At 42.3% G+C, this 25,287-nt stretch overlaps 1 protein-coding gene across 3 annotated transcripts in view; it reads left to right on the top strand.

Annotated features, from left to right (window-relative positions):
- The window catches only part of PAK1IP1 (PAK1 interacting protein 1), a 210,541-nt gene that overhangs the window by 154,576 nt on the left and 30,678 nt on the right, over positions 1-25,287 (top strand). For all 3 annotated transcript variants that reach the window (XM_078688087.1, XM_078688088.1, XM_078688089.1), the window contains exon 8: positions 1,538-1,637. In XM_078688087.1, the coding sequence (XP_078544213.1) occupies positions 1,538-1,637 (100 nt within the window). The remainder of the gene's footprint in view (positions 1-1,537; positions 1,638-25,287) is intronic.

The following is a 25,287-nucleotide window of genomic DNA, read 5'->3' on the forward strand; positions in this document are numbered from 1 at the left end:
AAGGGGGGACTTGTATTTTAAATATGTCAAGGACTAACAAAGGTTTATTTAGGTGTGGCTGTAAGCTAGGACCAAGCCTGTTGGAGAGCTGTTGACCATTTATAATGTTAAATCAGTCTCAGCAGCCACATATGGTGCTGGAATTTGGTCCACCAGTGATAACTGTTTAATTTAGACACAAGAGAATAAGTTCCTCTAAAGACTTCTAGCCTTACCCTATTCTACATTGAAAACCATCATCCATAGAGAAATGGGAATTGGTTTCATACAAGATATATTCGAAACTAAACCACTTCTTTTATGGTGTTCAGTGTGATCCAAAGAAGAGACATATTTCACTGTAACCATCATGATAGACTGTCAAGGACTTGACCAGGCACATAAAACCCCATGGTTAATGCATATGTTATATTATGGAGCGTGACTCACCCAGGGGCATCTCAGCGCTTACCTAGGAGATAACGGGAAGGAGGTCCGGATAAAACTACAACAACAGAAAAGCAAAGTTAAAACAAAAAAGCTTTGAATTGTTTAAAAACCTCTTGAGGGGGCATGGCCAGACAGAGAGGGATCCCTCAACACATCCGGTGTACATAATTGGCTACTCCAAAAGGGTTTTTAGGAGTATGTACATAAAGCCTACCAAGAGAGAAGGAAGTGCATGACCAAAATAAAGTAACTGTGGTATGGTGTATTCCTTGGAAGGACCAGGATGGATGCCAGTTGTATATCAAGTTAATTTGTTATACCTACCACGGATATCTCCTAACTCACTTTTGCTTCCTTGTTATCCACCGCCTGGCATCATTCCCAAACAGTGAAGGATGGGGTCCTTTGACTCATAGGCCCCTGCGATGATAAATCTAAACAGTCAACTCAGCACATAGCACTTTTTTGTAGTTTTTACCTGGCACATAGTTTGCAATACTTGAAACCTCTTCTCTTAAATGAAGAAAAAATGTAAAATTACTTTGAGGCATTCCGGTACCAATTTGAATTAAAGGATGGGGCAGCATGCCATTATTTAGTACAAGGAACATTTTGGCTAGTGTAGAAAATTGAATGTCTTGTGGTTGTACAGTACTAATTTAGCCCAGTTTAGCTGGAAGTATATGAATGAGTTTTTATTTAGGAACTTTTTACTGAATTTTGTACAGAGATTTTATAACCTGTTATGGATTATTTTAATGGTCATACCTTATATTTTATTGATCTGAATTCTTTTTTCAGTTATCTGTTTAAATGCAAATTTTATTGCATTGTTGTGATGCTTTTTTGCTATAAACCGAATAAAGTCTTTGTACTTAAACTACCGATCGATTCATTTGAATTAATACATCTGAAGCAGAGCTCTGAATATCACCTAAAGAGTTAACGTCACAGTTATCTTTTCATGATCCTCAAAATAATTGATTTGCATTTGTTTTTTAATCATCTGCCATTATTTATTTATATTCTAGCAAACGCTTAGGAAGCACTATTTTTTACTCTTTGTAATGTAATGTAACATTTGTTTATGTACTTTTCTTTCTGTCAGAGTGAAAAGCATTTACAGTTTTGAACTCGAAGGATCCAAAATGTTGGTGTCTGCATCAACCGATGGGTTCATAAAAATGTGGAAGCTTGAGCTGGACAAAGTAAGTATTAGACTATGTTTTTTATTTTTGGAAATAAAATGTGTAATTCCGCTCTTGATGATATTTTTCTCCGTAAATAATGGAGTTGTGTTTGTACACAGGGTGCGACAGCTGTGCCTCCTTCCACTACTGTGCTAGATTTAAATGCACTTTTGCTGGCTTGAATGCCATATCTTTCTAACATCAATAGAAAAAATACTGAGGCAAGCCTAGGAGCTTGAATATTTTACATAGCAATTTAAATGTCTAAGAGTTGGTAATATGCTAATGCCTTGTGGTTCCCGTAAACTAATAAAATGATTTTAATACTGTTTAGAATTCTAGTATCTCAAACTCTGTGAGCTTAATACCTGGAAAGTGGAGAAGACCACATTAATTCAGGGGCAGTTTCACGCACAGATATGAATGACAAATTTCACAACTCCATAAAGAGCGAAATTTTCAATTTGTTATAGTTTTTGGAATGGAATTAAAATGCTGCAAACCTGTTTTTTTTTTGTTTTTTATAGAACTCTGGTTCAGTCGGTTTAGATACTACCCGATTGGTTTGCAAAAGTATCGCTTTATTCTAGCATCATGTGCAATCTTACATATTTAGTTGCCTTGCTAGAGTGCCACGTTAACTTTCTGTGGTTACCCAGCCACCAGAAAATCTCTGCCGCTACCAGTGATCCAAGACGCACACAAAAAACACCTGTAGGGTATATAATGGGAAATAACCTGCTATTTCCAAAGTGTCAACATTTAGATGGTCCATTAACTGGTTTCTGAGCTTCATTTAACTGGACTGTTTCCCCAGCCGGACACTGAGTGACTGAGAACAACACCTGGTGTACATAAGATTATTATTGCTGTACGGTTTTACTGAATGATGTGCAAAGCAAACAAAAAACAACAAAAACAAAAATGGTTAATACAACTGATTTAAACAAAAAGATTATTATTGCTGCAGACATTGATCTCTGGGTGGTAAATCTTTGGTTAGCTACGTAGGTGCTCCTTTTATTCATGGAATGGGACAGTTGTAGTGGTCACAGCCTTCCAGGGATTTAGAGGTCTTCACCGGGTCACTCCGGAACTATTGGCACAGTCATGCGCGGACCATCCCTATGCCCCGATGGGGAATTTTGATGAGGATGTGGGGCGCTTTCAGACCTGGCTCGCAGAAAGGTTAAATGATCTTGCCCCTCTGAGGCCTTCGCGCCAACCTGATAAAGGTGCATCCGCCCCATGGTTTACGGAAGTGTTGGCGGCTTCACGTCGACAATGCAAAGTCGCGGAAAGAGCATGGCGCGCGAAATACGACCCGTCAGCGAAGCTTGCTTATAGGTCCTTGGTGAAAGTTTACCATCGTGATATCCTTTCTGCGAAGAAGGCTTATTTCGCGAGTAAAATCGAAGCTGCCTCCAATTCTTGTAAGGAGCTTTTTGCTATTGTGCGAGAGTTTACGACCTCACGCAGTGCTTCGACGCAGACCCCCCCTCCTGCCCCTTGGGTCAGAGCGATCGCGGATTTTTTCACTTCTAAGATCCAATCGATCCAAGACTCTTTCCCTGTGCAGGAACTTGAGGCGGCCTGTTGGGTGGAGAATGATGCTGCCACCCTGCCTAGTGCAGGTGTGGCCCTGTCAACTTTTCCCCCTCTCTCTATGACCGCTTCACTTGATCTGATGGCTTGTCTCAAATCAGGTTCTCCCCGGGACGCTTGCCCTGCCAAGTTTTTGGCAAAAATGGCAGCTATTATTAATCCATATGTGAACCCTCTGTTGAATTGTTCTCTTGTACAGGGTGTGGTTCCTCAGTCCTGGAAGCAGGCAATGATCATCCCCCTGCTCAAAAAACCCGGTCTGGATGGGGAGGTGTTGGCAAACTACAGGCCTATTTCGCTCTTGCCTGCTTTCGCGAAGATCATTGAAAAGCATGTGCACAAGGTGCTGGCCGACTATCTGGAGTCCCATGGTCTACTGCACCCCACTCAATCGGGTTTCCGCGCCAATCTTAGCACCGAGACTGCCCTCCTGGAAGTTTCGGAGGCAATCAAGGAGGTGCTGGACTCGGGTGGCAGGGCGATGCTGGTGTTGTTAGATCTGTCGGCGGCCTTTGACACCGTCCCCCATGAGGGCCTCCTTGCAAGACTCTCTGAGATTGGTCTCGGGGGGACGGTGCTCCAGTGGTTTCGATCATTCCTGGCAGGCCGTCGACAAACGGTCTGGGCCTCCGCCTGCTCCGCCGAGATGTCGCCACTGGGTGTCGGGGTTCCCCAGGGCTCAGTACTGAGCCCTACTCTATTCAACATCTTTATGACCCCTCTGGCGACTCTGGCGGAGTCTTTCGGGGCTCAGATCGTTTCCTATGCTGATGACACCCAGCTCCTCTTCACCTGTGAGAGAGGTGCGGATTTCGATGGAGGTAGGATCCAGGGTTGCCTTGAGGCTGTATTTCAGTGGTTTCAACATCATAGCCTCAAGTGCAACTCGGATAAATCTGAGGTCCTCTTTTTCGGGTGCAGTTCGGATCCGGACTGGAAAGTGTGGTGGCCTGAGAACATGTTTCCACCAGCAAGTTCTTCCCAGGTGGCGAAAAACCTTGGGATCAAGATCGATAACGGCCTCACTCTGCGCTCACAGGTAATTGGTCTCACGGGCACCTGTTTCGGCTTGCTCCGGATGCTGCGTAAGTTCCTCCCTTTGTTATCTCAGGAACACAGGAAGATCACCGTGCAGGCAATAGTTGGCTCGAGAATTGATTATGCCAACGCTCTCTATCTCGGCCTGCCGGAATATCTGCTTCAACGGTTACAGGTGGTCCAGAATTCTGCAGCCCGGGCCATTTTTGGACTATCTCGCCGTGCTAGAGCCTCGGGTCTTCTGGAGGCACTGCACTGGCTGCCTGTCCGGAAGCGGATAATTTTTAAGATTCTGACTCTGGCACACAAAGCCTTGCACGCCTCCGGTGCGAAATATCTTCAAAAAAGATTGACCTTTTACCATCCAGTCAGGTCACTGAGGTCTGAATCTTTGTTCCTTGTGGCAGTGCCTCGTGTGAAGAGGGCACGCATTGGTGGCCGTTCTTTTAGACTACTGGCGCCCCAATTGTGGAATAAGCTGCCAATGGCCCTGCGCAGTATTCCAAACTTGTTGGCTTTTAGGAAGGGGCTCAAAACGTGGCTTTTCACCTCTTAGTTTTTGTCTCTGAGCTTTGGCGGTTTCCTTTCTGTTTTTATTTGTTGTGTTGTAGTTAGCTTGCAAAACAAAGCGCCGGGACACTCTTTGAGTAGCCGTGCGCTATATAAAATCCCAGTATAACATAACATAACATTTTATTCTCGTATCCTATGGTAGCAATCTGGTACATCAAACCATACAAAACCTTAGCTGTGTCCCTTAAATCACCCTCATTTTCTTCAATAGAAAGCCAAATGTTTCCAAAAATACCTAAGTCAACTGTATGGTTAATACTGGCCATCAACTTTAATGTTAATGTAAAATAGTAGTGTGTAGTACAAGGGAACTATAAAGACGTTTAACATTTTAACTTGGGCTCCGAAAGTGCTACAACCTAAAGTTTTAGATGTTTCTTATATTTAAATTTACTATTCACTTATCTGTTAATGTAATTTTTATTAAGGGAATGGCTGCACATTAAATCTTCCCACAAATTCCTCATTCTATGAGTACTGTTTCCAGGCTTCATTCTGGACGGAAAAAGTTTTTTCACAGAAAGGACTCTTTAGTGCCACCAGGTGCTGCCACATGATGTCCTTGGAGAATATATTAGACGCCAACTAGCACAATTACAATGTTTCCTGTCGTTTCTTACCTCTTCAATTCAGCTTTGTAGCCTCTTGGGTATTCCCAAGTCATGGTCTGTTCATGTGGACTTGGTAACTCCAGCGGCTTCAGCCCCAGTGCCATTGGTGAAGGAGGACTGGCTAGGTCACAGTCCCTCTATCGGTGGGCTTTTCTTCTGTGACGATTTTAAAACCAATAGTGTCACTACCTAGAGAACTGACTCTGTCGTCCTTCCAAGAGTTGGTTTCCCATGTGGCTATACTTTATATCAAGTTCTGCTTTAAAGAACCTCCTGCTTATTCCACTGGAATCATGGTCCCATTCACAGTTCTTTCCAGAGGCATCCCTGTTGTTGACATCTGTAGAGCTACGTGATCGTACATACTTTTCCAAAGCTCTGCTGGCTCATGTTTTCAGGTACTCAGTGACGAGTACTTTGCCCAAGGATGTGTACAGTTTTCTTGGTTAACCTGTGCCACTCAGTCCACCTTCCAGGTAAGTACTGGTCTAGGATTCAATCATAAGGTGAGGAATCTGCAGGAAGATGTAGCCATTAGAAAGAAACAAAGCATTTGTGTTTAATCAGAGCTATTGGCTTTGCCAATGTCTCTAAGCTATGTTGTAGAGCAGTGTGGCTGCTGTGCAGCATGTTGAAAAGTTATAAAGTGTTATAAGCATTTGTGTTAACTTGTATTTAACCGAGAAGAAATTATGTACAACTGAACGACCCTATTAAAAAACATTTTTTGTCCTTGCAATGCTGGCAACTTCTTCCTGCCTGTTCTAATGATATAGCTTATATTGAGGAGGCGAGGAGACAGCTGAATGACTCAACATGCTACTCTAAAACCAATATTAAACATTTTAATGATGCAAAGGACGCATTAAAAAAGTTGTTGTACAAATGCAAGAGAGATGGCATGATCTCCTCCCAGGAATTTGAATTTCTTCATGTTGAGTTCCCAGTATTGCCCAAGCTATACCTACTCCCAAAGATCCATAAGCAGGTGACACCTGTCCCTGGCCGGCCTATAATCTCGGCCATTGCGGGGGTGGCAGAACATGTCACACAATATATTGACTATTTCCTGCAGGACTTGGTTAAAAATCTACCTACTTATGTTAAGGACACTGGTGATTTCATTGCTACAATTAAAAATATCCCATGGAGCAGTGACATGTTAATGATTACTTTGGACATCGAATCGCTCTATATGAGCATGGAGCATACATCTGGGCTTAAAGCGCTCACATTTTTTCTTGGTAAAAGGCCCATGAATTGTTATCGTCATTGATGGAGTTGACCACCTGGTGTCTCAACAATAATTTCTTTCTATTTGGGAATGAGATATATATCCAGAAGCGTGGAGTGGCTATGGGGGCCTGCTTTTCCCCCAGCTATGCGTGTTTACACGTAGGCTGGTGGGAGGAGCAGGTCCTCAGGCGACAACACGCGTACATTTTTGATGAACATGTTTTGTTGTGGATTCGTTATATTGATGATTTTTTGTTTTATGGCGCGGGGATTTGAACAGTGCAGACAATTTTGTTACTAGTTTAAATACCAATCTTGAAAATCTGAAATTCACCAAATCTATCAGTAACTGTGAGGCAGAGTTTCTGGATGTTAAAATATTTGTGCTCAATGGGCATTTGGCAACTAAACTACATAGAAAAAGCACTGCTGGCAATAGTATCCTCCACGCCAGCAGTGCGCATCCACGACATGTAGTAGATAACATCCCTTTTGGCGAGCTACTTGGGATCAAAAGAATATGCAGTACTGAAAAAGATCTTGAAGACTGCACCATGGAAGCCCTGGATAGGTTCAGACAGAGGGGTTATCGTGAATCTGTCCTGAAATTGGCAGTGCAGAAAACTAAAAATAGAACCCGTGATTCCCTGCTTGACCCAACCCACAACAAAGAGTCAGTGAGCGTTCTTGATGATAATATCCAGGCACCGAGACTTATAACTTCCTACAGTAGACAAGCCAGACAAATCAGGTCCATTGTAACACGGAGATGGTCGGTTTTGAAAACAGATTTGGTGTTAAAACCACGATTACCTAACGGTCCAACTGTGACCTTTCAGAAGGGCCCTTCCCTTAGGACACACATTTGTCATGATTTCCCTGAACTTAGGAAAAAAGAGGAGTGGATGAAATCCCGGTTTGGGTTCAAACGCTGCACCTCCTGTAGGGCGTGCAAATTTGGTAAAACAACCACCCAGTATTATACACCTTTTAGCCCAGACCCAGTTAACATCAAGGGTCAGTTCACTTGCAAGACTGATTTCGCTATCTATGTCCTGACATGCACATGTGGCCTTAGATATGTCGGGAGCACACGACAGCCGGTGCATGTCAGGATCCTCCAGCACCTGCGAGCCATCGTAAACAACGATTCTTCATACCCGGTGGCCCGGCATTTTAAAATCAATCACAAAAATGATCTACAATGCCTAAACTATTTCGTCATCGCCTCAGTAGACAAGCCTCTGAGGGGTGGGGATAGAGACAGGATGCTGAGGAGACTGGAGTCTCAATTTATTTTGGAACTAGATAGCAGATTCCCCAATGGGCTTAACACTCTGGAGGATTTATATGTTTTCCTGTAGACACTTTCACTTACTGTTACAGGTTAGATGGTGTGCGAGCCTTCAAGCACCTTCATGTTGATTTTTAAAAGGATTTCGTTTACTTACCATTTCCCTTTTCCCCTATCACCTATGGCTTCATGGTTGTTACCATACAAGCTTCCCTTTATTTTAATTATAATTTGGGTAGCACTTTATCTTATTCAATTTTTGGACATAGACACTGGGTACTATATGTGAATTTCTGTTTCCTTACCCACAACTGCTCTGATAAGATTCAACAGTGGTCTCTCTCCACAATTTGTCCGTTATTCCAAATTGGCTTTTGACTACTGTCCTCACTTGCATTTTAGGCACAAATAATGTTGTTGCTGTATTACGTTTGATTACTAAAGATCCTTCCCCTTTTCTTTTTGCTGCATCTCATTTACTGTTTACATTATTGCGTAATTTGCACCAAAATGCATTTGTCACTTTGTTTGACTATAAATATAGTCGCGTAATTTGCATTTTGCATTGGCACTTTATAAGGGTACTTAAAATCAAACTCTAATCTTACTTATCTAAATTCTATTACTTGGGTTCATTTTTAGGATATTGCCTGCACAATGGCAAGAGTTTGCACAAATTATATCAGCATTTTACTGTAAAAATATATATATATTTATACATGATTTTTATCATTTGCTTAAACTTGGTAACCCATATTTTCTATAGATTAGCGCAAATTGCACTTTATTTCTTATTTGCACATGAGTAAAGTTTAATCCAGAATATTGCATTGGATTAATGTTAATTTCAGCAAAGTACAACAGAGATGGACTATTTCAGCATCCTATGTAGTCACTTTGCCTGGTTTGGAGTATTAAGTGTCCAATTCAATATATTTGGGTTACACAATGTATTTTATAAGGATGAATGTAAGGACCATCAAAATGTGGATTTTAACCATTTTGTACTGTTTGAAATAGAATCTGGCAGAAATTGTTTGGAAAACAGACTACGAAGTACTATAAATGTAGTATGTCCTCACTCTCTATGATCACATGGTGTAATGCAAGAGAAAGAAAAAAATGTAACTTGAAAAAAACTGTGGAGCACCGGGTATTTAACTGTGGTTGTTTTACTTACTGACTGTCTGTGAGCAAGGGCGGATGCCCGAAACGCGTCGGAATTTGTAAGGCTCAGCTTTTAAATAAACCTTTGTGCCTTCAATTACGCTGGATTCGTGTGGTTTTCCATGGTCGTGTGAAACGGAGCTCTGGGAGGCTACAGCTGTTGCATATTTATATATATATATATATATATATATATATATATATATATATATGTATATATACATATATATATATATTCCACGTACTCGTCTAAGCTCCACACGTTTCCTGGAAAAAGACGAAGCGAACCCGATATTTCAGTTCTATTGCGTGTTTATTGAAAGCCCAGCACCGCCGCCATTACGCGTTTTGATCCTCATGGGACCTTGATCACATGACACGCTACCAGGTACTTTCCACCATTTTAAAGTGACAGTGCAGCATTTTGTAATGGACATGGAAAACATACTTAATATTTTTTTTTTAAATGTCGTCTCAATACTAAATATATACATTCTTTAATATTGAGTATAGTGCCATAAATAATTTATAAATTATGTGCAAAACCTGACAAACTACATCTCACAGGGTCGACTTCAATTTAAAATCAGGTCTATACCTGCAAATGACATTCACAGTTATTTTACTCATGCTTGAAAAGGAGATGTAGAAAAACAATGTCCATCCTTATAAATAATCATATAAAGATAAATAATTAAGAACATTGATTATGGTTTTAAATCCGCTCAATTTAAAACACATATACAGGCTATAAAGATTAAAACCAATAAAAATTCCTATCATTGGTATCTCCATAGCAGAAGGTAAAATGTATATTGCACAAGATTGTAAATACCGTAGCACTAATTTAATAGCACAAAAATAAAGCCCAAGTGGGCAATCAATTGAATCACCATGTCCATGATTTAAAATACTTATGCTTGTCTAAAAAGTGTCACTAACCTTAATAAAATGCCTTAAAGAAACCCCAAGTTGTGCAAAAATGTGAATAAAATACATCAATATTTACAGCGGCAGTAAATGTATGAATCGAAAAGAAAGGATACTGACAGATATTATACAAAATTACAGACAGATAATATAAATATGTATAAATATCTTCGCTAGAATTTAGCCCATTTTGGGTCTTAGTATCCCTTTTTAAAATGTACTTTGTTTCCAGTTTTCTTAACATATTGTCACGGTTACCGCCTCTTCTCAATGGGGGAATGGAGTCAACCACATAGTATCTCAGTTCACCCAAATTCTTAGCATGCTTTTCTCCAAAGTGACAGGCAACGGGATTTGTGACATCCCCATTGTTAATTGCGCGTATGTGCTGGAGTATCCTCTTGTGAGCCTGCAACCTGGTACTACCCACGTATCGCAGGCCACAGGGACACTCCAGCACATACACCGCAAAGTCTGTCTTACAGGTCAGTTTTTTAGCAATTATTGTGGGCCAGTTACTGAAGGGTGTTGAAAATTCAGTCTTATAAATACCATGTTTGCATGCTTTACAAACTGCACATTTGATAAAGCCCTTACTACTCTGTATCCAAGGTGTTTTATGGACCACCTCAGGGCTACTGCTAACTAGCTTATCACTAATTGAGCTAGCTTTACGAAAGGTCAAATTGGGGGATCTGGTCAATTTCTCACCCAAGACTGGATCATTTCTTATTAAAGCCCAATTCTTGTTGACTATCTTTCTAATAGTACGATGTTGGTTACTATATGTTAAGATAAGTCTCATGGGCTGTTCTTTCATAGAGAGGTTGTCATTAAGTATTTTACCCTTCAAAGCTTGTGCCCTACCTCGCTCGTTGGCTCTAGCCATAGCTTTATCGACTACACTGGGAGTGTATTCTCTGTCAATGAATCTAGCACTGCAATCTCGCTGAGCACTTAAACAGTCATCATCCGAACTACAAATTCTCCTGATACGCAGCATCTCCCCAAAGGGGATGCTGCGAATTAAGTGCGCTGGGTGATGACTGTCCGCATGCAGCAATGAATTGCCGGCTGTACTCTTACGGTGTAGCCTTGTGTGCAGACAATTATCCTTGATGAAAATGTCTTCTACATCCAAAAAACAAATGGAGTTGTGACTGATCTGGCTAGTGAAATGCAAGTTCACGTTGTTGTCATTAATTTGCTCTATAAAGTGGACAGCATCCTCCTCTGACCCCTTCCATATTATGAGCAAATCATCTATGTATCTATATCAACGTATAACTTGAATCTATATCAACGTATAACTTGATTGTTCAGGATGTCCTCAAATGTCGGCGCTAGGACCTGTTCCTCCCACAGCCCCAAGGTGTAAACATGCGTAACTGGGGGAGAAACAGGCCCCTATCGCCACACCCTTGATTTGTTGGTATATTTGTTTCTGAAACAAAAATATGTTTTTTTTCCATACACATAGATATAATAGCCATCAACATCTTATTGTGTTCAACAAAGCAAATGGGTCTCTTTTTCAGAAAGTGCTCTACAGCCTTTAGTCCATCTCTATGGTGAATAAAAGTATACAATGACGACCAGTCCAAAGAGATGAGCAAGTAATCATGTTGCCAAGTCACTTCCTCTAATTTGCGTAGAAGATCCCCTGTATCCAATATGAATGATGATAGTGATCTCACGTGTTCCTGCAAAAATCCACGTATTTACTGGCGTTTTCCATAATGCTGTTACAGGCCGATATGATGGGCCTTCCCGATGGTTTGGCAACATTTTTGTGTACTTTGGGTATAAAATATACCACCGACATCACCTGGTGATAATTTTTCAGGAACCGAAATTCATCCATAGACAACAAATCTTTTCCATGCTAATAAGCTGGAGTAAAAAGAGTCCCAAGATGATTTGACTGTTACCATATCACTCTGCTTATAGCTATTTTTATCATTTGGCTTTAAAAGGGCTTCTGCCATGTACATATTGCGCGGCCATAGGACAATGTTCCCGCCCTTGTCCACTTGGCGCACAATAAAATTATCATCCAGCCGTATTTTTTTCATCAGCTTGAAATAAGAATCATCACGGGCAGTGTAACACTTTTTAAGTTGACATTGTCTTTTATGGAGAATTTTAAGTTCCTGTATCACTGTCTCATGGAAAACGTCAATATTGTCTCTCAGTAGCACCAGACAAAACTTAGATTTTGGTTTAAAAGGAGTCAAAGGTGCTTTCACTTGATCTTTGGCAACTTGACTATAAGACCCCATTGTCGTTTCAAGTTGTAATTCGCGGAGGTCCCTCATTAATTCAGCATCTTGTACTGTCAAGACTGATGGACTCCCGACATTGCCTTCAGGTACTGATAACTGTTTAGATTTCATTGGACCTTGTAAGAGGTGAAATTTCTTTAACTTGATTTTGTGCACAAACTTGTACATGTCTATGCGGCAGTCTGCATATCTAAAATCACTTCTGGGGCTAAATGACAGGCCAAGAGACAATATTGAATTTTCATCTTCAGTCAGGGGATTATTTGTAAGATTAATGACCGTTTGTGCCTTGCTGGCCCATGTATCACTGTTTATTTCCGATTCCATTGTTTTTTTGGTGAACTGCTTTTTTGCTGCGTTGTTTGCAGCACTGTCTATGCTCCCATCTTTTTCTGTTTCTTTTTGGTTTTTCTTGGCACCCTGGGCACGTGGACGTAGTGTTTGACGCCTGTCCTGTCTTAGACAGTCCACCTCTTGTGCCAGGGTGTATTTTCGAAACCCCAACCGTTGCGCTCTTGTTGCTTCAATGTCAGATCCGCTGTCTATCGCAGAACTTAAATCAGATGCAGATATCGACAATGCAGATGACATTTCTTTTGATTGTATTGGTTGGGCAGGTGGAGGTTGATCCGATTTTTTTGTTTGCTTTGACACCATCGTATTTCCTCGAGAAAGTAAAAATCTGTCCATGTTCCTAATCCAGCTTATCCCGCTGAAACTTAAAAGCTTTTCGCTTTTTGATAACTTATTCTTCCCGGGATAAGCATGCCAATATGTCTTTTCTAAATTTCTCAATAGTGTCCGTTACCTCCACTTTGTTAATTTCATCGTTGACGATATCTATTTCCCTTTGCAACTTTTCCCGGTCGCTCTCAGCATATTTAACTAAGAGCACTACCAGCCATCTCAATGATTCTAAATTAACTTCTGCCCACTCTGAGAGCATCAACGGGTCCGGGTTTTCATAGCTGTGGGCCAGCATGATGCGCAACTCCCGCAGTATCCGTCCAACCTCCAGGTACCGGCTAAGCGACCTGTGCCCCCACCATTTCACCTGCTCCGACTTCACAAGCTTCTCAAGTTTTTTAAAGCGATCCCGTATGCTGTGGTTGGGATCCTTTGCAGGCAATATGGTGGAACTGGGCAACTGTTCCCCACTCGGGGCATTATCAAACATATCTTGCGATGCCGCTTCTCGACTTCGTAGCGTGTCGGCGGACATGGTGCTTAAGAACTTGGGGCAATGTAAACGCTTGCGTTCGTCAACAATGTAGGCGCTTGCGTTTATTCAACACACTCCTTCACCGTCTCATGCATTCACTCCTACCTTCGCTCTGCATCGGGAGCCGATGTCGAACAATTCCAGCTCCTCTCTGCTACGATGTAGAGGCTTGTCTTTGCTAGACAGGGGCAACCACGGTTACTCATGCACTGAGTCTCTTTGTATCCCGGCACAAACTCCAGAACAGTTGCTTCCTGCCGTACGGCCCAAAATTGAAGGAGGGGTTTCTCCAACGCCGGGGAAGCCAACCCGGCCAAATAGCATTCCACGTACTCGTCTAAGCTCCACACGTTTCCTGGAAAAAGATGAAGCGAACCCGATATTTCGGTGCTATTTTGTGTTTATTGAAAGCCCAGCACCGCCACCATTACGCGTTTCGATCCTCGTGGGACCTTGATCACATGACACGCTAGCAGGTACTTTCCACCATTTTAAAGTGACAGTGCAGCATTTTGTAATGGACAGGGAAAACATCCTTAATAAATGTTTTTTGCAATGTCGTCTCAACAATAAATAAATACATTCTTTAATATTGAGTATAGTGCCATAAATAATTTATAAATTATGTGCAAAATCTGACAAACTACATCTCATAGGGTCGACTTCAATTTAAAGTCAAATCTATACCTGCAAATGACAAACAGTTATTTTACTCCTGCTTAAAAAGCAGATGTAGAAAAACAATGTCCATTCTTATAAATAATCATATAAAACTAAATAATTAAGAACATTGATTATGGTTTTAAATCCGCTCAATTTAAAACACATATACAGGCTATAAAGATTAAAACCAATACAAATTCCTATCATTGGTATCCCCATAGCAGCAGGTAAACTTTATATTGCACAAGATTGTAAATACCATAGCATTTAATTTAATAGCATAAAAATTATATATATATATATATATATATATATATATATATATATATATATATATATATATATATATATATATATATATATATAAATCCAACGCGTTGCCGGCGGCAGCCGTCAGCCAGCAAACAAGTACACAGACTCCTTAATAATTACCGCAAGCCAGACTTCATTTCGAAAAATTTATTTCCAACAAATGGTGATGGTGGTGCCAGTCATCAGACGCGTTTCGGACTTACGTCCTTGCTCACTGATGAGCGAGTGAAATGGAGGTCACGTATATATACACAGTAAGAACACATTTGAATTTCGCGCCTAAACAAAAGCTAAACATCGATGGTGGACTAACATAGTAAGTCACATCCCAAACCCAATATACAGGCGCCATTTTGTAATGGTAAAGAGGTGGAATACGAATGTGTACCATAACCATCTCACATGTGAGTCAAAAACATTGCATCAAGTAAAATCAAATTGAATCACATCAAACCGTAAATCTTAATGCCATGATTTTAAACAAACGAAATTTTTTCACCAAATTTACAAACATAATTATAGCGTTTGCAACAGTGTACATATGCATACAATTAACATCAGAACAATAATTTAAGAAAGTATGCACAATATACTTATTCAATGCATAAATGCAAAGTACACTAATATATTTTGGTACATGGCGATGTGAACACGGAAAGTGGAAATAAATACATTTTCCTGTCACTAATGCGCTTGATGCAATCTGTGTATAAGATAAGATGTTGATACATGTTGTTTTGTGGTTGGTGGGCAAATAATCGTACAAATACGTCAGACAACACAAATAAAGTTTAAAGTTTAAATTCCCCTATTGACAACTTGTTAAGTTTACTGTATGGGGAATGTCAAAACACAATTTGTGTATGATCATCGTCCGGGTTGATTCCATAGATATACTGTACCCCATGGTACCTAGTATGGAATGTTTATATAAAATAACTCGAACGTGATCATATCATGTCGGATGGACATGGTGGTATGGCCAAAGGTATTTAGGCCTACCAACCATCTCACCCCACAATATATTAATTGTCGTGTATTGACCAAAGAAAAAAAGCCCAACTAAACCTGATTGAAACAGTGGATGGTAAAGTATTATTAATTTGACACTCCTAATAAACAGTGAAGGCTTAAAAACGGAACTTCTCATACAAATATCATGAGAGCCGTAAAAATGTGATATGTGTAACATAAAGTGCTAAAGTGTGAATATATACTGTATGTGTATGAAGAACTCTATGTGCCCAAATTTACTTCATTCATCTTCTGACTTTCAGGATCTTATTGTAATTGAGCTAGACAATACTGTTGCAACTAACAGAAGAGGAGGAAAAACATGTAGACTATTTGATTTTGAAGACCATACGATCTAGTTATGCATATCCATAGGCACAAAATGCAAAATTCTAAATCAACACAATAGTTAGCATTTGCTACTTATACAGAAGCCATCAATCCTATGGATACCAATAAAAAAGCTATAAACATAATGGTAATTATAAAAAATTACGAAGGTCTTCCCCTATGTTCAATCCCCCCGGATGTTTACTGTTGAGCATGACAATATACTTTGATTCCAGTTGACGTAGACGTTTTTCATTATCTCCACCTTTCTTATTAGGGACAATAGCATCTATCACAAAATATTTTAGATGGTTTAAATTCTGGTTGTGAACAGATTGAAAGTGCCTAGCAACTGGATAGGCGAAATCCGCATTGACTGGCCCGTAAATGCTGGAGAATGCGTAAATATACCGCCCCTTTTGTACTACCTACGTACATCAGGTTACAGCTGCATTGTAATACATATACTGCTAGCTCAGTGCGGCAAGTGTAGTGGGATTTGAGCATGATGGGTTGGATGTCAAAGGGTGTCGGGCAAGATCTGGTGTTTACACCGAATTTACATGCTCTGCAGCTAATACACCGGAAAAATCCTTTACGAGGAGATAGCCAATTGTCAGCGGGTGTTTCAGGGCTATTCCTAACCAAATTGTTACGCATGGAATATGCCCTTCTAAAGGTAACAGTGGGGGATTGTGGCATAATGTCTCTAAGGACATTGTCAGTCAGGATAATAGGCCATTCCCGCTTAATCAGTTTGTTTATTGCTTTGGCCTGGCGGCTATATCCCGTTATCAGACATATAGTATTACAGTCCCGAGCCTCTGAAAGGGAGACATTAGTACTAGGTCTAAGGGGATCAAGGAGTATTCGTCTATCCATTCTGTTAGCTTTTTTCATACTAGAAAGTAATTTTTTGTCATCATAACCCCTAACTAGGAGTCGTCGTCTACATTTCTCTTGATGATAGTCTCTTATTTCCGTGGTACTACATGATCGATGAATTCTTAAAAATTCACCATATGGGATGGCAGCTATGGTATGTTTGGGGTGGAAGCTGTGGGCATGGAGGATGGTATTCCCTGAGGTAGTTTTCCTAAACAAACCTGTGGTAATTTTACCATCGATAATTTTTACATGCACATCAAGGAATGTGGCCACATCCTTGCTGATTTCTGCTGAGAATTGAAGATTCAAACAGTTATTGTTAATATTTTCAACAAACGTTTCAGCTTCCAACACGCTACCCTGCCATATGATGAAAATATCATCTATATACCTCCAGTATTCGATGATATTCCTTTCCCACCATGGTTTATGGGCAACTTTGAGGACATGCTCCTCCCACCACCCTACGTGGAAACCCGCATAAGTGGGGGAAAAACATGCCCCCATCGCCACCCCTCTTTGCTGTTTGAACACCTCGTTGTTAAATAAAAATACATTATTATTTAAGCATACTTCTATCATGGATAACAGCATCATGTTGTGGCAATGAAATTCTATAGGTCTCTGGTCAAGAAAATGTTTTACCGCTCTGATGCCATCCTTATGATCAATGCTTGTATAAAGCGAGGCGATGTCCATGGTGATGAGAAGACGATCAGCAGACCAAGTGCATTGATTAAGTTTATGTAAGAAATCCGTGGAGTCTTTGAGATATGCAGGTAGTTTTAGAACAAAATCTTGTAGATAAAAGTCGATGTATTTTGATGTATTTTCAAAAATGCCATTTATGGCGGACACTATCGGCCTTCCTGGCACTGGAGCGGTCTGTTTATGCACTTTCGGAATAAAATAAATGTTAGGAATCACTGGATGTTGTTTGTGCAAAAATTTCAGTTCGTCTTTGGAAATTAAACCTTCCCTCTTCCATTGTTGTAGTTTCTTCGCATATACATCTTCTATAGTTTTCACAGCTCTGATGTCAATTTTACTATAGCAAGTAAGGTCATTGAGTTGATGATATGCCTCATGTATGTAATCCTCTTTTGCCCAGAGAACTATGTTGCCCCCCCCCTTGTCAGATTGGTTGACAACAATCTTAGTCTCCTTTTGTAATTTATTCATAAGGGTGTGATATGCTCTCATTCTGTGGTCTTGTTTCTTGTGTTGTTTCATTGTTTTGATTTGTAGTTTTTTAAGTTCAGCCACCAGTCTATCTTGATAAATGTCAATAGCATCTCTGGGCATATTGGGAACGAACGTGGATGGGGGTTTAAAAGGTGTGTATATATATATATATGTATATATATATATATATATATATATATATATATATATATATATATATATATATATATCCACGAAAACACCTCCAGTAGGGGAGCCCCCGACCCTTCAGGGCGGCCTCTTCAAACCGGGCACGGAGAAACCCGGCAATTCCACTCAAAGAAACACCAAGCAAGAGGCCCATTTCAGTGAACAGGAAGCTTTTTAATGGAGCTCACAGCACAGCATTCCATCTTTTCCCAACTAGTTTCGGCACCTTTTGGCCTTGATCACGGGCAGGAATCACACCAATAGTATCTGTGCCTTCAAATTTATAACGGTCCTGGTCACCTGACTGATTTTCTCATACAACTTCCAGAATGCACCGTTTTCATCTGGGTAAGTGATGGCAAATCCCTCATAGTCTCTGTCAGCAAAATTACGCTGTTTTTTACCCTTGTGCATTCACGGTGGTAAATGTTATTAACATCCCAGTGGTAATCATGCAGGGTTCCTTGTCACAGCACAATGCTCAAATAACACCTTTGCTCACATTACACGCTTCTGCAAACTGAACGATTGGAAGGGGAATCATCCCCGACCAAATCCCTTCCAGCGCTGCCTTCATTTTTTACCTCACTGGCTTTTCCTTCGTAGGACTGATGGCAGCGTGTGGGTCATGCTCCCTCTATTAATATCCACGAAAACACCTCCAGTAGGGGAGCCCCCGACCCTTCAGGGCGGCCTCTTCAAACCGGGCACGGAGAAACCCGGCAATTCCACTCAAAGAAACACCAAGCAAGAGGCCCATTTCAGTGAACAGGAAGGCTTTTAATGGAGCTCACAGCACAGCATTCCATCTTTTCCCAACTAGTTTCGGCACCTTTTGGCCTTGATCACGGGCAGGAATCACACCAATAGTGTCTGTGCCTTCAAATTTATAACGGTCCTGGTCACCTGACTGATTTTCTCATACAACTTCCAGAATGCACCGTTTTCATCTGGGTAAGTGATGGCAAATCCCTCATAGTCTCTGTCAGCAAAATTACGCTGTTTTTTACCCTTGTGCATTCACGGTGGTAAATGTTATTAACATCCCAGTGGTAATCAGGCAGGGTTCCTTGTCACAGCACAATGCTCAAATGACACCTTTGCTCACATTACACGCTTCTGCAAACTGAACGATTGGAAGGGGAATCATCCCCGACCAAATCCCTTCCAGCGCTGCCTTCATTTTTTACCTCACTGGCTTTTCCTTCGTATATATATATATATATATATATCAAAACAACAAATGAAGAAATCAGAAGTGCCTAGAAAACACAACCTACTAGACAATGTAGGAATAAGAGAGCGTGCAATCTTGGCCCTACCCCACCTTTCACAGAAGTGCAACAGGTTATATGTTAAAAGGAAAAGATGACGCTCCTCTCCACTCTGCCATTAGATGGTCTGACATTAATCACTTGCAAATGTGCTTTTCAGTGTGCCCTGAAACCTCCCAAAAAAGCAGATTTTGAACTTACGACAAACAAAAACCACGGCAAGAGTCCTTTCCAGAAAGGACGCTGCAGCACACCAAGGGAATTGTAGCTTGGACTAGGAGGCACGGGAGAAGAAGAAAAAACGGGAAACTCACCTTGCATGTATACAGCACTGCCGTTAGCGTGCATCTTCGAAGAGTAGTGGATTCTATGCGCCATTGTTTCCCCAAGAGTAGTCCTGTGAATGACTCCTGAAGGATGAATGGGTACATACGCAGGCTTTTATCAGGACTTAGTTTCCCATGCATGACACAGTACATACTTATATTGCTGCTGATATCTGAGGTGCAGTATGCAGGGCACGCCTCCGCTTTCTTTTAATTTCCATTCTGTTTTTTACGGTGCTGAGAAAGAGGAAAGACTCTAAACTATAGATGCAAGACAGGAGAAGTACTCTGGCTTCTATTGGTCATCTTGAGATTCCTGTCTCACAAGCAGTTGCATGACCCACCCAGCTTTCCTTACCTTTTCAAATGTGTTCAGCAACTCCTGCAAGCTGACGTTCACACCAATCATTCTGATGCATCCATTGACCGCTACATCTTTTTTGTGGAGGTCCTGCAACCAACACCTCAACTCCTCCAGTAAAGCGTCACACTCCTTATTTATAAGGGCCCCTTTAAAATCCGAGTCTTCTCTCAGACTCACAGGTCCCACATGTTGCATGCTATCCGCAGAGGCTCGCAAGTCCGCATCGCAGTGGCCCTCCACCCTCTTTTGCTAGGCGCTGCATGCGGATGCCCGGTCTGTGTACTCATGATCACAGACGTGCTCTTGACAGAGTAACTTAAGTCACATAATTAGACGTAAGAAAACCTTGCTAAACCAAGATTTCATATTATAGAAAGAAAAAGTTAGAACACACTGCACACAAGTCTAACGAAAATACGCATTGCATACAAGCTTAACAGTTAGAATTTAGGTTACACAGTTGCACAGGGGTACAGAAAACCAGTGTCTAAGATTAAGCGAAGGGTGCAGGCTCCCTAGGAGGGCAGAATGCTACAGCCAGCATGTGTGGTCGTTTCATAGCTATCACCAATGTTACACAGACCTCACCTGCCTGAGACAGCAGAGTTATACGTATCTCGGGTTACAGAGATAATGCTGGTTGTCCTTAAATAGCAGGAATGAACCCCAGGTTGCACCACTCACACAGGCTCAAGCCTCATAATGTATAATTATCTATGTGGGTACTCAAATTGTAAGGTTTCAGATCTTGAAAGAAACCATGCAAGTAACTACAGCCATTGAGCCAGAAGCGAAGTCCAAGTACTGCCACCATGTCATCAAAAAAGAAGGGCAGAGAAGGAGCACTCTTCTAGTAAGGTGCTATTGCTGCTCCTCTCTGCAAGCTTTAAAGGTCCAGGAAGTTTATACTGAAGACACAAAGGTGGTTATTACTCTGAGACTTATAGCAAGAAGATCTGACTTTACATATTTGCCATTGATAATAAAGGTGCTGATGTACACAGATTATTATTCTTTTTTTTTTAAAGAACATCCCTTGGAATTTTACCAATCCTAACGTGCCCCTCTCAACAGCTGCAATGAGGTGCACCCCTCCACCCTTGAAGCTGCCAATAGGGACACTCCCACCAGCCTTATGTCTTTATTGATAGGCACTTTGCATGTTAGGGTTTTTAAACTCCAATATTCTCTGGCTTAAAATTGAAAATACAACCCCAAGAATGCAAGAAGCAAGAGATGCCAATAGCAAACTGGACCCGCTGGCAGCACAGGGTCTCCCACCTCCAACTGTTGCCTTTTGAAGGGAGGACAGCTCCTCAGGCCTCAGCAGCACTTCCTGGTGCCGCGCAGCAGCCAAGGTACCCCAGCGATCCCATAGGCAGCCCAGTGCAGTTGTCAGCTTGGCACTGAAACTGCGTGTGTTCAGGCTGGGGGCTGCGGCTGCCCGTGGTGGGCCAGAACTGCCTGGGTCTCCCCCGACAAGCGGTGAGACCTCTGGATCACCACCAGGCAGATAAACCGGGGTACGTGGAAGAGCAAACTGAACACCATCCATTTCCGACTACAGCACATTCAACCAATAAGATGGATGGACGCCAGCCTTGCAGTCCGTCTTAAGTTTCTCTTTCATATTGCAGTACTCATTAGGAACCATACAGGGCGGCATTGGAATAAAAGGACAAGAGATTAGCTTACTTTGAGCATGCCGAGCCAGAGACGGTCTCTGTCTTTTAAGAGCCCTTGGTGCACAAGGCAAGCCAATAGAATATACAGCCTTGTAAATCATGCAAAAAGCATCATATGAAAATATGTTACGGTGTCTTAAAAATAGAGGTAGGTAAGCTGCGCCGTGCAGAACAAAAGAAAGGTGTAGCCGCCATACTTCAAGATAAAGCATGGTGTGTTGCACTGATCAAGAGATTAAGTGCTGCCTGAAGCGAGCGCAGCAAGCCAAGCAGAGCAAAAAAAGAGCGCTTTCAAAGCATCCTAAATAGCTTGAAGAGCAAGTGCACCTGTAACAGGGGCAGTCCTCCTGGGATGGTACAAAAGTCCAAAAGGATGGACTACTAAACGTATTCACGAAACAAAAGATGACATTTACAAAGGTCAGTAAGAGGAACCAATGAAAAAGATGGGTGGTGCTTGAAGCCTATTTTGTAGATACAGAATGTCTCAAAGACCGCGTGCATGTGCTGTCCTAGACGAGACTGTAAGAAAGTGGCTCTATATATACTGGACCAAAGTAAGGTACAGTGTGTATAGAGTCCCCAATCTCCAGAGGTATAACAGAGGTTAAAGTCAGATCTGACCTTACTCTCTAAAGTAGTAGCTTGGTCGAGCAGTAAGGCAGTATCCGAGGACAGTGTAAAGCATTTGGTGTACACACTCAGCAAAAGGTTTCACTCACATGAACTGAACTCTAGGCCAATTGTTTTTATATCATAAGATATAGTTGTTTTATTTTAGAACCAACAGGTATCAAAATATACTTTTCTCAATATGAGTGACTTTTGGTAATTACTTTGCAGAGAGGCAATAGACTTGATAAGTACAATAGTTACTGGGGTTGCAATAGGCAACACAATTCTAAACACAATTTAACATTGAGCTCAATGGGTTTTTCTATAAAAATGCAATTGATTACTTTGCCAACCACAGGACTGGATCCTGGATTCAGTCCCGGGACCTAAGCTGTAAACAGTTAAGTAAAAGCATTTTGGTTACAGTTGTAATTTTTAAAGGATATAAATGTATTTTCAAAGTTGGCACTTAGAAACTTTTCAGAGAAAAACTAGCAATGTTATCCTATGGAAGGAAATTCAAGTCGCAGGTAAAGTAGGTTTTTGTTACTTAAAAACTAGCAATGTTATCCTATTGAAGGAAATTCAAGTCACAAGTAAAGTAGGTTCTCCTTACTTTTGTAATCCAGTACTGGACTCCTAGGTCCAGCACTGGGACCTCTACCTAAGACAGGTAAGTATTTACGTTTTAGTAGTTGGTACGATTTTTAAGGAATATTTGTAATTTGCAAAAATCGACACTTAGAAGAAATTTCAGAGAAAAATAGTCAATTGATTCCTATGGTAGAAAATGCAGGTAACTGGTACGTACCGTTACGATTACTGTTGCGGTTCAGCACTGAAATAGAAAGTACAGCACTGACTTCTCTCCTGATCCCGGGTGAGTATTTCGGAAATCGTTATTCGGCTGATTTTAGAGAAATATTTAAAAACTCCATACTTAGAAGAAATTTCAGTGAAAACCAGTCAATGTTAGCCTATGGAAGGAAAGTGAGTTATCGGCTTTCAGGTGAGTACTCGACTGGTGAGGTTTAGGTTCTGGGCATAGACTCCGGGGTCTCCCATGGTCGGAAAGGTACAGTTGTTACACCCTCAGCGGCACAGAGGCAGCCGGGTGCAGAGAGAGTAGGCCCAATGCAATTCAATTGAGGGTAGAGGGCCTGTGATTGGTGGCTGCAAGCAGGCAGGCCACGCGGCTGTAGGAGCTGAGCTCCTGGTCACTTACTCAGGGCAAGTGGGAAAGTAGAGTAAGGTAGTAGTTGCTCTTCCAGCGGCACTCGGGCGGCTGGGTGCAGGGTGCTTTTGAGCCTACTGGCGCTCAATATAAGCTAACTGGAAAGTTACAAAGTGAACAAAGGCTGCAGGCTCGGGGACGGAGATTCTTCAGAGGTAAGTTGGGTTCTTGGAGAAGAGGCGAGTACCCCAAAGGAGGGCACAGAGGGCCGTGGGGCACCGGGTGCAGGGGTGTCTTTGGAAGTCGGGAAATCTTACCCTCGGGTGGTCGCGGTAGGAGGGGTCCCTGGTTCAGAGGCTGCAGGCGTTGTTTGTGTCATCGAGGAGGGTCTTTGGGCACTGGACTTCGGTTCCCAGTCGCCGGGCGACGTCCTTGTGGTCTTTGATCACTCTGGCACAGGCCGGGCTCGGCGGGTGCAGAGTGGGCTGGATTCACGGTTCCTGGCTGGCACCAGGGGTATGGTTGTAGGAGCAGAGCCTCTGCTCATGGGAGTCCAAGTCTTTGAGAGGGTCAAGGCAGGCAGGGCCTCCGGGTCTTCCAAGCTTGCTGTCATTGAGTTGCCGGGATTTAGCAGGGGCAGGTTCCAGGGTCGACAGGCCGGTAGGGCTGGGGCCAAGTCAGTTGGTGTCATCCTGTTGTAAGCAGCTGCACGGCAGGTCTTCTTCTTCTTGATCTTCTTTCTTGTTTTCTTATCGGGATCTCAGGAAGGAAGGTTCAGGGTGCCCCTAAATACTGAATTTAGGAGCGTTACAGGTAGGGCAAGGGCAGGGACCAATAGGTCCCTGTCCTGGGGTGGGTACACCCCCTAGTCTGCTCCTCTCCTGTGGGAGGGGGGCAGGAGCCTAGCTGTGATTGGGCAGGGCTCCCATCTTCAAGATGGCCAGAGCCCGGGGTCGTGCTTCACCTCGCCTCTCCCACCTGAGGGGTGGGGTTGGCACACCACTCGTCCTGACGTAGGGTTTCCCGCCAGTCTTCCTGCCAGAGTGGGGGTCAGAACTGCTGGGTGGCAGTTGCTGAATACAGCAAGTGGTCTGGAGAAGCTCACAAAGGCGGCAGGCCTTTGAAGCGTCCCCTCTGCCCATCTTGGGGGGCAGGTGTGGGGGGGGGGTAGAGGGGAGACCTAGTACCTCGCCCAGGATGTGCATTGTTGCAGGCCCAGGAGAGCGGGGGGCTCTCCACCCAGGGGTCCAGCAACATGTCTGCTGTGTGGCAGCCTAGGCAGCCTCCCAGTCCAGACGTGGATTGTAGGTTAGGTGTTCAGGGGGCATCAATGTGGGTTTAATGTGCTGAGAAGTTTGATATCAAACTTGTCAGTCTTCCGTGTAGCCATTATGGTGCTGTGGAGTTCATAATGACAACCTCCCAGTACCATATACTCTTAATGGCATCACTGCACTTACAGTGCCCCGGAATGCCCCTTGGTACTGTAGGGGCACAGGGCTCATGCACCTGTGCCCACACCGCTGGTATAGGGCACCCAGCCAGAGGGGTGACTGAGGTATGCCAGGCAGTGGGTTTTGTGGGCATGGCACACAGGGATGTGTGCCATGTTGACTCTGTTTAGTTCTGCACTTAGACACTCAGCCTGCAAAGGCAGCGTGTGGGTGTCAGGGTACAGGGCCCCTAAG

Source organism: Lissotriton helveticus, chromosome 4_1, assembly GCF_964261635.1.
Source record: "Lissotriton helveticus chromosome 4_1, aLisHel1.1, whole genome shotgun sequence".
NCBI classification, from domain to species: domain Eukaryota; kingdom Metazoa; phylum Chordata; class Amphibia; order Caudata; family Salamandridae; genus Lissotriton; species Lissotriton helveticus.